Source organism: Euleptes europaea, chromosome 2 (assembly GCF_029931775.1).
Source record: "Euleptes europaea isolate rEulEur1 chromosome 2, rEulEur1.hap1, whole genome shotgun sequence".
Classification (NCBI taxonomy): Eukaryota; Metazoa; Chordata; class Lepidosauria; order Squamata; family Sphaerodactylidae; genus Euleptes; species Euleptes europaea.
In genome coordinates this window covers 75961582-75975223 of record NC_079313.1, presented here as the reverse complement: position 1 = coordinate 75975223, position 13642 = coordinate 75961582, and the positions used below count along the sequence as shown (strand labels likewise).

The window sequence follows — 13642 nt, the reverse complement described above, 5'->3', positions numbered from 1 at the left end:
AGAAGATTCCTCACAGATTCAGAAACGTGTATGGCTGGAAAATGCCAGATATTTCAAGACAGAAATGAAGTACCTGCATTTCAGTCCAAGATACCTCAGGAGGTAAACAATCTGAAATGTGCAGAGCAGATGGTGCTGAGAACCACCATAGCCCCCTAGAAAGATACTCTCTGGGGCCACGCCATACACCACCCAGACTCACATGGTTTGCCCAGCTGCATACGGCCGCCACAGGTGACCATTAGCCTCTATCATTTTGTCCCCCTATTTTCTCTCCCCCCAGCAGCCCTGATTCAGGGATCAATTCTCCAGCTTCTGGGATCTTGTAAGGACCTAAACACTGATTTTCTGGATCAGACCGAGCAGATTTTATCAGCATTCTGCCCTTAGTAGGGACCAGCTAGAAAGATTATAGCTGAAGTAAGTGGCATGTAGATTTACCAGGCTGCCTGTTATGGCAGGCAACCTCCTGCCTCCACTGCTCTGGCTCCCACCCTCACTCAACGGAGCAGCAGCAGCAAAACCGGGGGAGAATGCTATGACACCTTAGGAATTCCCTTGTTCTTTAGGGGTTTTACTATAGAGATTGGGGAAATTCCTAGAGCACGGTGTGACACAGTTTTCTCAGCCTTTGTCCGCCGAATGCTCCTCCTAGCTGGCAACCCTAATGGCAAGGACAGAAGTCAATGTATTAAAACAACCAGCATTTAAATGCCAGCTCCTGCTGGGCTTGTAGAGATCCAGAGCAGAGCTGCACGATCCCTGGACTTGTGAATTTTGGCAAGAAACAAGGCGATCTCAATTAAGGGGGATTATATAAGAAAACAGCAGCACGATGAGGCGTTTAAGGGTGAATGGAAAGTTCAGCCATTTTTGTTCTGTACTTGAAGTCCTGATCCTACACATGTTTACTCAGCAATAAGTTCCACAGAATTCAATGAGAGCTGCTGGACAATAAGCATGCAAAGGACAGCAAGCGTTGGGTGGAATGCAGAGAAAGGCAAGTCTGTTCCACTGGAACCGCCTAGTCAGAGATAAGTGCACTGGCCTCACCTGTCTAGTTACAGAGTGCGTAATGCGCTTCCAGTGCTGTTAAAATGCCTGGTGACTTAAAACAGAGCTGGACTGTGCCTTTACTTGCAAGGGAACATTATGAGTATGTGGAAAATTCTAAGGGGCTTATAAATTGCTGTACCTACTTTGCAACAATTCTCTTATTGCCCAGGGGAAAAACATATCCTAGAACAGTTCTTTTCACCACTTTCTCTATAAACAACAAATACCTCTCACCCCCTAAACTAAAACTCACCAACCTCATAAAAGTAAATTCTTTGCATAAATATAAAAGTTTCCCCCTGCAAGGTATTGTTTCCATGGTATCTGTGACGACAGCATCACAAAATGTTTTGCATTTGGTTAGGCAGTCCGGAAGTGGTACCATTTACTAGTGCTGGGAGCAGGATAATGTTCCTTTCTGACATTTTGAAAATCTAAGTTTTTAGAACTATGGAGCAGAATCACACAGCCTGACTGACTCTGCAGATGAAAAGGCCTACTTCCACCTTAATTAAACCACCTTAATTGTTTTGGGGGCCAGCCAGAGTCAAACAGAACCACCAGTTCCAATTTTTCAATGGTTGACTTGTCAACAGCACTAGAGAGAGTAACGAACTGAAGCAGCTAGGAAAACATTAGAACCGAAGAACTTCTTCAGCTATTCAGTGTAACAGAAATCCATTCAAAATAGTTTCTTCTTGCTAATTGATTCTGATTGGCAAAAAGGTGTACTACTAGGATGCCAGGTGTTGTATAAACCAAGCTGATGGATCTTTAAGCACATGTAAGGAAGAGAGCCCCACTTAACACAAGGAATCCTTGTTTTTGATAGCTGTGGAGCCCCCCCAATTTCGAACACTAGATAGGCAGCAACTGCTTTACTATGGAAAGCAACCAACATAGCTCTGCAGTTACACATCTCTATGATCTTCTGCTCTTCCATATCAAGTCTCTATGACCCTACACAGTGAGAACGTAACACACCACTGCCTAGTCTTACAGTTCCTGAACTCTTACCAAAGAAATGAGTCTTCCTTCTTGTCTCCTGTCATATACTTTCAGATTCCAGAGCTGTGCCTTCTGAATCTGAAATAATTTCAGTTCTTGTCAATGAATAGGATATTTGTTTGCTGACTCTCTAAACAGAACCACCAAGTGAATAAAAGCCTTGGAGGCTAGGTGGCTTTCAATCCTCCCTGTTACCAAATAAGAGGAACATGTTTATAGCATGCTTGTAGTTCATTCAAGTGGTTGGCCTTGCAGAGCTAGGTTGATAAGTTACTCCCTTGACCAAAGGTCCCACTCCTAATTATGAGCGGCATTGTCTTAAACAAAAAAACAAAAACTGTACCATGTTATCACTTAATAATTAGCCCACTGATTAGCTGCTTTACAAGGAGAACCATTTCATTCATTATAGGATAGAGAAAATTCTCATCTGGCCACCATTCATCCTGCAGAAGACTTAGTTCTGTGCATGTTTGAAAAGAATACAAACTGAACTTGTGCTGATGAATGTTGGTTGACTGAGGAACATCTTCCAAGTACCAGTTTATGGTACCTATGGCTCCTCCACTTTATGCTGCTTACTGTGGAGACGCATGGGGAACAAGTGGGAGCTATTCTTCTGAAAAACACGCAGAGTGGCCCTGTATTAATTTCCACAGTATCTGGCAAAAATGCCTGCCACAGTGGGTTTTTTTTTGGGGGGGGGGGTAATGGAAGAATAGCATGTGAGGCCCAATCTTCCTGCAATGAAATATGATGCAACTGAACAAGTTGTTATGAACTGGTGGAAGAAGCTGCATGTACAGTGCCTTCCTAAGCAGAGTTACACCCTTGTAAGTCCATCAAAGTCAATGGACTTACAAAGGTGTAACTATGTTTAGGAAGCCTCTATTAATCTCAAGCAGGGCCTGCTGTACTTTCCACTCTGGGTTCTGTTTGTCATGCAGCTGGAAGACAACCTCTTCCATGGCATACTTACCCCAAAGCCAAATGGAAGGGCCAAGAAATACTCATACACTTCTCCCATTCACTACACTGGACGAGCTGGTTTCATGTGCATCTTACACCATCTGGTTAATAACTGAACCCATCTGTCAGAGACAAGGGGTTAACCCATGCTACCCCTGTTTTCTTACAAAAATGGTATGGGGTGGATCGAGGACAGACACAAATTCATGGGTCACCTCTGTAAGTATCAACTCACGTACAGGTCTTTCTAAAGGAAATACCTTGTGGCCTCCTCAATTACAGGAACCACGGGGCTTTAGGACTAGTAGGAAGATAAAAAAAAACACTAGCAGTTGTGAAGCACAACACTTCCAATTCAAGAGGCCTCTCCAGCCCCAGAAGAGGCAGCAAAGGATGGAAACCTAGCTATGGGGGGCACTACTGCCTTGTGGACAGATTAAATGGATGTTGTAACACTGTGCTGGCTACTCTCCTTGTTATACCTCTAGTGAAAGCCCTCACAGGACCAGGACTTGGATTAGCTTGGAGGGAGAAGAGAAAACAACAAGCATCAACCAAATGGAAGGGAAGAGTTGTGTAGAACTGGAATCCAACTGTCCCTTAAATCGCAGTACTCCCATTCCTGCTGTTGTTCACTGAATAATTCTACTGAATTCTCTTCACCTCATAAGGCACAGGATGTGGAAAAGGAAGCCTCTCTTCACCTTCTGTTCCTGAATTGCTGACCCCTTCCTTGACCTCCACACCGCCAAACTAAGATCCAGGACAACTGAAGGACTGGGCCCCTTTCCTGTGGTGTGCGCACACGAGCCTGCTCTTTGAGAAATCAGCATCAGCAGCCTCGGCTTCAAACAACCAGGATGGCAGAGTCAGAAGAGACTCAAGTCCCATTAACTCTTGACCATGAGCAAATTTCTTCTATGGGCACATACCATCAAGAGTCAGGCCAACAACCTATGAAGTAACATGCCACTGCTCATCCGCACACAAGACCAACGGTGGAACAACTGTGTTTCTGAGTTGGGATTTTTAAACCCAGAGAAACCCAAAGAAATAGGCAGCATTAAACATTTTGGTTAGATGCATTTCTCTTCACCTGTACTTTTAAGAACCGATGGACACCAAGACCTTCTAAGACCACCACTTGCTCACTCAAGGCACTTTTTGCACCTGGTCTGCGGTCCTTTTCCTGGACATTGTACAGTACCACGAGCTGCAGCTACTGAACAGTAACAGTGACAAGCCCTACATTCTTGGCCTTTGCAAGCTGCTGCCACTCTGACTTGCGCCATAAGTTGGAGCTAGGAAGAGTGGCCTTCATTCGCCAAAAAAACCCACTGGGTAGACAGAAGACAGAACCTAGGAGGTCCCTTTCTTGCATGGCATGCCCCCTCTGACACAAACTGGGGAAGAGAAGGGAACTGGCTGGAGAATCCATAAGGGGTATTCCACACTGCTTGCTGACACACGGAGTGCCTGTGTGGCTGGCATCCTGATGCTGCAGCCTCCACCTTCCCTGTGTGCAGGTGACCTATCTGCTTGGCCACCTATTAGCTAAGCTGCAGGAAGGCTGGCTCATCTTTTTCACAGAATGCCTCCCAGATACTTTCAAGGGATCCAATCTGCATCACAATACCCATCTTGGAAACCACCAGAAATACAAGCAAGCCAAAACAGCCTGTAGAAGTATGCAGACCACACAGAGTTAATAAATAATAATAATAAAAAATCCTGAAGCAGCAGTGTGGGAAAAGCTCCTACCAAAAAAAAGGAACCAATCCCTTTCAAACAGCTCCCTCTGGCCCAGCCCCCAATTTGGGGAAAGGAGGCCACAGTTAGTAAAGCATCAGTGTTAAAAATGAGACAAATCGCATTGTTGCAGTGGCATAGAAAAATACTAAATGGTGCCTGCAAATGGCCTTCCCAGGGCAACTCATCCACACTCGACGGCAGGTGCCTCGGGGGCAGGGGGGTGCCCTGTAGCTTGTCTGTCTTTCCCCCCTACTTCTAAGACCCTCAGACAAAATGACACACAGATCCCGTGGAGCTCCACGGCTGCCGGTGCCTCTCTTCCCACAGCAGGCAGCAAAGGCGATCCGAATGACAGGCCAGTTCTGCTTCACGTTTGCTCTGCCGCTGCCACAGGACCTGGTGCCTCATCCTTGGCTTGGGGTTCCATGTAGACTGGGGTCACTGATGAAGGTTTCTTGAGTCTAAAAGGAAGGAGGGAGAAGAGAAAGGAGGTGACCGATGACCAGGGTACTCAAGACGGAGGGGAGGGGAAGTTAAGAACTCGACCCGGTAACTGGAATCGAGGGAGGGGCTGTGGCTCAGTGGTACAGCCTCTGCTTGGCATGCAGAAGGTCCCAGGTTCAATCCCTGGCATCTCCAATTAAAGGGACTAGGCAAGTAGGTGATGTGAAAGGCAAAGTACTGATTTTGATGGACCAAGGGTTTGATTCAGTATAAGGCAGCTTCATGTGTTCATGTGACAAAGAAACTCCACACGATGGTCTCTCTTCTGTTGCTCGTGACCAGTCTATGACTACACATCCTGCATGCTTCCCTATTCATCTATTCCCTGATCACTGCCTCCCACATTCGCAGTTATCTTGCACCATTTGCATTCTGCGAGGGCCTCTTGAAGTCCCCCCTGTATATACCCACAGCCACTTTAGAGCCAGATGAAGTGCTAAACCATCATTGGCGGCACACACGGAGGCCAATCAAAGAGTCCAGTTTTCTTCTCTTGTGAACAACTTGGGTTCCAACCAAACCCTAACCGACTGCCATGCGTTCAAAATGGTGTATCAGACACCCTACAAAACAACTTCTAAAGCATTCTTGTTAAAATGAGACATGTGTGCAAGACACATTGTGGATTATACAGTTTTATGCCATGCCAGCAGTATTGTTAGGCCAAATACCTGTATTTCCACCGAACATGGTAAATTTTAAACAGGATGCACCCTATGTATTTATGCAATATACAGGAATGATGAATTATGTTTTGCCACACGCTCCAATCTCTCGCCAAGTTCTCTACACCTTTTGCTTTTTTGTTTTCAGTTTTAGAGAAGATGGAACAGGCACCAGAAGAGTGGAGGTGACAACATGACAATGGGCTTGGCGCTCAACTAGACATTTCTGCGCTGCCTCCTGCTGAACCATCACATCAATGCCATTTGTTGAAGAGACAGCCAGTTGAGGAAACACTAGAATAATGCAAGGAGAGAAGCTGTCCCAACTAAGTAGACTGGCACCAAATGGATCAGAAAGGGAAGGTCAGGGGCCTTTGAGGAAGCAGCTTCTCCCCAAGGACACTTACGAATATGGCGAGACAGGAACTCCTACTACCAAGAAGGGGTTCTTTTTCCGGAAGAGCCGCCATAGTCCCTTGTGGTTCCCACGGACATCCAGATCCCAGATATGGAGGCACTAAGGGCAGAGGAAAGGGGAAAGTTTACAAGCAATGTGGCAGTGAGCCTGAGTCAATGGCAGTCAAAGCTCCCTAGATCTCATAAGAATACAGAAAGAGTGAAACTGCCATTAGGAGCTGCTTTCCTGCACTGGCTTTGAAATCATTTGCTGCTTGTAACTAACACAATTTAATGATGGCGTCTTCTACGTTCTGTATCGTAGGTTGATAGGAAAGATTGGAACTTACCTTGGCAAGCTGAGTCCAGGTAGTGAAATCTGCTTCTTGCTCCATCTTGATATACATCACATAGATCTTTCCCTCTGTGTCTGGCACAAAGGAATCCTCACAGGGGTTCTTGCTGTGATCCAAAACCTCAGCCTCACTGATGAAGTGGTGGGGGCAGGGAGGAAAGAGGAGGACAGATATCAAAGGATTCCAATACAGGGGCATACTCACAGGCATAATCAGCAATCCAAGAAATCTCACATGAGAAGTCGGCAGAAGTTGTATTTAATAATATTTTTTAAAGGACTGCAAAATCTAGTAAATTTTTCAAAAATTTAATAAACCAGACTGTAAGCCTGCAGGATGGGCCTAGAATTGTCTGTCGTTCAAGTGTCACTTTGTCAGATGTCTCCCCCAAAAATGTTGGACAAGAAGTCTCCAGCATCTGTTCTATACATCTGAATTATACCATCTGATAACACACTCTTGCTTTATCAAGCACGCACATGCTCTACAATTAGAAATCAAACTTCAACATATGTAGATGTGTAGTCTTGGAGACCCTGATCAAGTGGAGAGGAAGCATAAAATGTTTTAAAGAAATTAATATATATATAAATTTCCCTGGGAAACTTTTAAAGTAGTCCAAAGGCCTATTCCTTTTTTCTTCTATAGTTGAGGTTTTTTGGCAAAATCTTGCTTTCCATCAAAATACATTCAGAGCAGACATAGCTTACTATCAGAATTGGCACAGGAGGATCCTGAAGATGGACACTGCCTGCCAATAAACAGCTCACTAGAACTATTCTCCAACTTAGATGGTTCTTGCTTCCTCCCTCACTTAAGAGAGGATTCCTCAAAGCCACAAGAGATGTATCATTACCCAATACGTAAGTTACCTGAGCAGTTGGTGAATCTCAATCTCATATGCATCTTTCTTTAAGCTGTGTGATAAAAAAGAGAGTTTGCTGTGTGCAAGTATGCATACAAGACTTGTTACAGGAATTATTTGAAAGCAGCTCAGATTGTGTGTCAAGGTAGCAATTAATAGTACCAGAGAAGGCATTCTGCAGGTGTGGTTAAAGTCACAAGCCCTTTGGCCCTACTATAGGAGGAACATCTTGAAAACTAAATCAGGCCATTGGTCCCTCCTTCCCCCAAGTCTCTTCTCTCCTGCTCTTTGCATATGTTTTGAGGAGGCAAGAATTGAGACTAGCACAGGAAGCCTATGCCAGACTGTGGGAGTCAGAGGGGTAGATGCACTCCAGTGATGCCCAACTGGACGCCTATGACTGATATCCTGCAGGTTCACCAGCAGGTTCACTAGATGCTCAACAGATGGAAAAATTGGGAGCACAGAAGAAAAGAAGAGTTGGTTTTTATACCCCGCTTTTCTCTACCTTGAGGAGTCTCAACACAACTTACAAGCACCTTCCCTTCCCCCCCCCCACAGGCACCTTGTGAGGTAGGTGGGCTGAGAGAGTTCTGAGAGAACAGCAACTGGCCCAAGGTCGCCCAGCAGGCTGCATGTGGAGGAGCACGAAACAAACCTGGTTCACCAGATTAGAATCCGCCACTCTTAACCACTACACCACACTGGCTCTCAGAAGGAAATTAGGAGAGATGGGGGTGAGCCATAGAGTCTAGATTCACACAAGGGCACATAAACAGGAGATGAGGTAGGAAGAGAGAACAAGCACTTGTAGAGATAAGTATATGTGGGAAGACATAACTAAAATGGTGTGGAAATGCAGATTAGCATTAGTTTTATCAACCTGAAACAGTCCTGGGGATTCTATCTGGGGAAACCCTCAAGTTGAATTTTCCCCAACAGGCCAAGAGTGCTCCCCTGGGACAGTTTCAGGCTGAGAAAACGGCACCGGGGGGGGGGGGGAGGAGGCTGAAGCCCCTTCTCCACACGCACTGTGGTCCTGATCCTAACTAGGCACTGCATGTACAGGAACTGAGGAGAACTCACAACTCACGTGTGATTGTGTTGCACCTGACATGGGGGCGGGGGAGCAATGCAGACCCAACCTGTGAACTTTAATGTGTACAGAGGTCCTAAGTGAGCAAGTCCAGCCTAGACAGGTGCATCAACAAGACAGCATGTCCAGATCCAAACAAGCCTAGGATGGGCTGCTAGTTACACATGCATCACACTCACCTCTCCACATTTTTAAGCTGTACGTTGGGGACGGTGTTGAACTTGTGCTTTTTGAAATAGGCTTCCTAGTAAAATGAAGAGCAAAAAAACATCTTTAGGATTTACTGCTCATCTCTTCCTAGACTTGGCCAAGAACTCAGTGAACAAGTAGGGAATCTGGGCTTCTGCACACCAGAACAGTGATTGTAGCTGCAACCAAGTACCCCCACCCCCATCATGGTGAGCAAATTCACATGATGGAGGCAGCCACTAGAGGAAGGACTTTAATGTGGGTTCTGCATAGCGGTCATTTTGCGTGCACCAGCACTTAATGCATTTTACAAGGGGAGAGGTAGAGTAAATATCAAATATATTGCTAAATAAATTACTGAATAAGCAGCTGGTGTTGAGTTTATTTGCTCATAGGCCTATAAGGCATTTTAAATCAAAACGAGAATTGAAAGTAGCAACTCAGACCAAAGTTTATCTAATCCTGTTCTCTTTCCTACACCAGCCAACCAGATTCATCCAAGTATTCTCAAGGTGGGTATGAAGAAGGTAGCTCAGCCCTATTTATCTTGCAGCTGGGTATCCAGAGATGTTCTGTCTTGTGAACATGGGGATGCATTCAGGAAACTGGCCAAGGAGACCCGGGGGGGGGGACGACAAAGTGGGGTGCAGATTACCAAGACAGCAGAGAAAATGAATGAATTCTTTGTATCTGCTTTCACTGTGGAAAATATAGGGTAGTTACCCCAAATTAGAGCTGCTGTTTTTGGAAAAGGGGGGCAGAAGAACAAAGTTAAAGAGAGGTGAAAATGTTACGAGTGCAAATGAATAAATTTAGAAGCAGCGTTACTAGGACTTGATAGTACACACCTGGTGATGTCCTAACAAAAATATGCAATGTTGCTAAAAATCAGAATCCAACGGAGATCCAGGAAGTTACAAGCCAGTAAACCTGATGTCTATTCCAGATAAATTAGTGGAAACCATTAAGGACAGAATTATTACGCACATAAACAAGCTCTACAGAGGAAGAATGGGCAGCAGGTTTAGGACAAACAAAGGAAGGTGTTTACCACTTAAACCTGTGGAATTCACTGCCATAGGATGCAATGATGACTGTTGGTTTAGTTTGGCTCTAAAAGGAGATTTGACAAATTCAAGGCAAATAGATCGTTCAGTGGCTATTAGCCATGATAACTCAATGGAATCTCCATGTACAGAGGCAGAACCACTGTGAATACCAGTGCTGCGATGGGGAGGGGAACAGGAAGAGGCTTTGGCCTCTATGCCCTGTTGTTGGCCTTTCAGGGCAGCTAGTTGGCCAATGGGTGAAAAGGATGGTGAGCCAGGTGGACCACTGGTCTGATCCAGCATGAATCGCTTTTATGTTAAGATGCCAATTAATTATCACTCCATATGAAGGCTCGCTCATGTCGAAGGGAGGGCAGACAGCTTCTTCCATATGACTTGGGTTCAGGGATGCCTGTGAGAAAGGCAGGTCTATAAATAAATAAGAAACGTTAGATTTTGCTTGGGATAGTCAAGCTCTCTTGATAGCAAAGGAGGGATGAGAAGCTGAACAGTGACCATATTTTAACTATTTACCAAGTCAGAAAACACACAACATGAATTTCCCTAAGACATCAAAATGGGATGCTAACAGATTGCCCCAGTTAGTGTCTGCTAGGCAGCGCAAGTGGTGCCTGCTCTCTCTGTGTATAGGTCTATATGGTTACTCACATGGAAGTAGCCATTCATGTTGAGCCCCACAATGCCAAAATGGTACGAACGTGATACATCAGGGATGATGCATTCTCGGCCCTTCCGCTGCTCGGGCATTCGCATCCACATATCCCAGTCCCAGAGCTGAAGGAAGCACAAACACAGAGGTAACAGTAGAGCAGAATGCAAGAAATGCACATCTGGAAAGAATCTGTTTCCTGTAACCCTTTCCCCCATATCTTCATCCTGACATGCCAAGTGAAAGGTTCATGGGGAAAGCAGGTCAAGATATGTTCCTTATTAAAAACTGCTGTAGGTTCCTTAATCACTTTGCCAAGTCCAACCACCTATTCTGCCGCAATCATTTGTAAATGACAGGCACAAGAGCATGCCAGGAAGAGATGTCCTTCACAAAGAGGTTTATTTCCAAGTGGCATGGATGCACACGTTATAACATGGATTGAGAGGGGAGCATGGAACTTTGATGATCATTTTCAAACATGAACTTAGGATTTTTGTAGTTTCTCATCCATGACATTTCACACAATGAGATTCCAAATCTCAAACATTTCAGTAGTGACATCTCTTCTTCCTGATCCTTCCACAGAACTTTGCAAAGGGTAACAAAATTTGGGAGAAGTTTAGACTCTTTAGATTCTTATCCTTCACTTTTGTGTCCACAGGAAAATTCTGAAGATAGCACGAAGACATCTATCTACCTTGCCCTTTTAAATCAAATGGTACTACCAGAGGTTTTTCATGGTGCTAATGCTGCAAGAAGGGCTATTGTGTGTTGTTCGGTCACTGAATATCACTCTGGTGTTCTACCCGACATTTGGGATTCAATGGAAAAAAACAGGTCCTGTTCCATAAGGAAAGTCCAACAGAGACAACACTGACCTTTTCTGGCGTTGGCCATTTGGGCTCCAACTCATCCTTGTACAGGGACTTCCTTAACACCCAACCCAAGCCCGGCATGGTCTCTACACGATACAAGAGGGATGGATCCTCAGCTGTGTGCTCATAACCCTAAGTGCCAAAAAAAGAATTTTTAAAAGTCTTTCCCAGTAGATAGCACTTCATAACTGTGCACCTTCAGAGGATTCTGCTGAACAGTGAACAGGAGGGAAGGAAGGGGTAATGAAATAACAAATCACCTGATCATTCCAGGCAGAGATACAGTACAAGCTGTCATCTTCCTCCAGCAAATAGATAGTCTGGCTTAGGAAACTGTTAAAAGAAGAAACAAAAACATGGTTGGAAGGAGCCTGTGTTTAAGTCAACCTTGGTGAAGCTGGTTTTCCAGACAGTAGCCAACACTAAGTTTGGTGGCTTCCTTATCCTACTGCCTTATGTTCTAAAAAGCATAGCACATGGAACAAAATCAAAACGAGCAGATCAATCAAATGATGGGCAAACCCAGCAACGTGAGTGGATCCAAAACAAAGTTAGGCATGTGACCAAATGGATAACAAGGATGACTGAAGTAAATGCTCAGTTTGATCACAGGTACCGTCCCACATTCATTTTCACCCTTAGTTTTCTGCCCTTTGATCTTATTTTAAGAGGCTGGTTGGAGGAACTCCTATCTTCCATCTTCCCTGTCTGAAGACTACACAGCTAAACCTCCTCTCTCACACTTTTTTCACTAGTTTGCTATTCCCACCGTTAATTGTAGAACAGCAACTAAAATTAGTTTGGTCACATTTTTTTTTTTTTTAAAGGCCCTGCCTGAGTTTCTTGTTAACAGGGAAAAAATGGGATCAGGGCATAGTTGTGTTTTGGCTACAGAATCAACTGATACCTGAAGAAATCAATGGAAATGTCCAAGTCTTCTTCCAGCACCACAGCAAATTTGGCATCCTGAAGAGGGGAGGACACAGAAAGAGAATGAAGTGAGCAAAGCCCATGAGAGCCAGGAGGGATAATGTTCCCACCCAAGTGACGACGACAACATTCTTCAGTAGGTAATACTAAAAGTCAACAATTTCATTCCTGTCAGCATTACACTGGCACCAATCTAAATGCGGACAAGTTAGGATCCAGAAGAGTCTACCAATGATCACATTTTCATCTCAGAAGTAAATGGTCCTGACCAGGGTACGAGAATATCATTTGTTCCAAGCACCGTAAAATCATGAGTTTCCAAAAGCATTTTAAGAAATAGAATGTCACGGCTTTTTTTTTTTTTAAAGCCTCCACAATAGATTATCACGAGCATCATCCTCTCAATCAACAGAACACATTCCCCAGTGATTCCATAGATAAGCATTACAAGAGCAGATTTCTCCAACTTGGAGTGAACAGGCTCAGTGTAAGAATGGGACGAGAAAAAGGAGAGGATGGGTGCTCCACATACTGGATGCAAGTTGAATGTTGCAGTCAAACTGGCCTTGTAGTGCTGTAAAAAAAAAAGAGAGTAAAATGTTACATAGAACAGAGTCTCTTTTGAAATCTGTTTTATTTCCAGAAGAGTGGCTAGGAGCTGCTTATGAAGTACTACTTTAAAGAACACACAAGTTCCTCTTTCACCAATCTGGCCAACCAAGAGTAGTTACCTGCAAATACAGCAGCATTATTCCACTTAGGGCCAACCCAGACATTACATTCTTTATCACTTTCCCACACGCAGTTGCAGAAAGGGGGAAATAACCCCCGCTCTGGGCTGTTTCAGCTTGGGAAAATGGCACTGTGGGGGGGGGGGAGGCAGGAGCCCCTCCTTCCTCACAACACAGTTCTGAGCCAAATCTGGCTCTGGCTCATTTTTAAAGAGATATTCCCCGAAGCTGCTGTGTGGCTACAGGGAGAGTGCATCAGGTACCTGCAATCTGGACTCAGCATTTTTAAAAAAGATAATGTTTAGTTTGGCTCTTAGCTACTGCAGTAAAAGCTCATAGGCCACACCTACCTATCAAACTGAGGATACTAAAGGTTTGTTTGTTCTTTTACTCATTTATTTGGCAGACTCGTTAGATTTATTAGCACTCAGGGTGAGAAAGTTATTCCTGTGTTTCTCACCCCAAGCGCTAATAAATCTGATGCGTACCTGGTTGAACCGGTGAGTCTATGTTAGGCCAGTTGTTTCT

General features: G+C 44.6%; 1 protein-coding gene across 3 annotated transcripts in view; it reads right to left on the bottom strand.

The window, feature by feature from the left end:
• Window positions 1-5038: 5038 nt before the first annotated feature.
• POMGNT1 (protein O-linked mannose N-acetylglucosaminyltransferase 1 (beta 1,2-)) overlaps window positions 5039-13642 on the bottom strand; it is a 28685-nt gene continuing 20081 nt past the window's right edge. For all 3 annotated transcript variants that reach the window (XM_056867607.1, XM_056867608.1, XM_056867609.1), the window contains 10 exons: window positions 12916-12957; window positions 12361-12419; window positions 11714-11786; window positions 11457-11585; window positions 10575-10700; window positions 8847-8911; window positions 7579-7623; window positions 6701-6836; window positions 6362-6471; window positions 5039-5246 (listed from right to left, as the gene is read on the bottom strand). In XM_056867607.1, coding sequence (XP_056723585.1) covers window positions 5153-5246; window positions 6362-6471; window positions 6701-6836; window positions 7579-7623; window positions 8847-8911; window positions 10575-10700; window positions 11457-11585; window positions 11714-11786; window positions 12361-12419; window positions 12916-12957 — 879 coding nt within the window. In that variant the 3' untranslated portion in view covers window positions 5039-5152. The remainder of the gene's footprint in view (window positions 5247-6361; window positions 6472-6700; window positions 6837-7578; window positions 7624-8846; window positions 8912-10574; window positions 10701-11456; window positions 11586-11713; window positions 11787-12360; window positions 12420-12915; window positions 12958-13642) is intronic.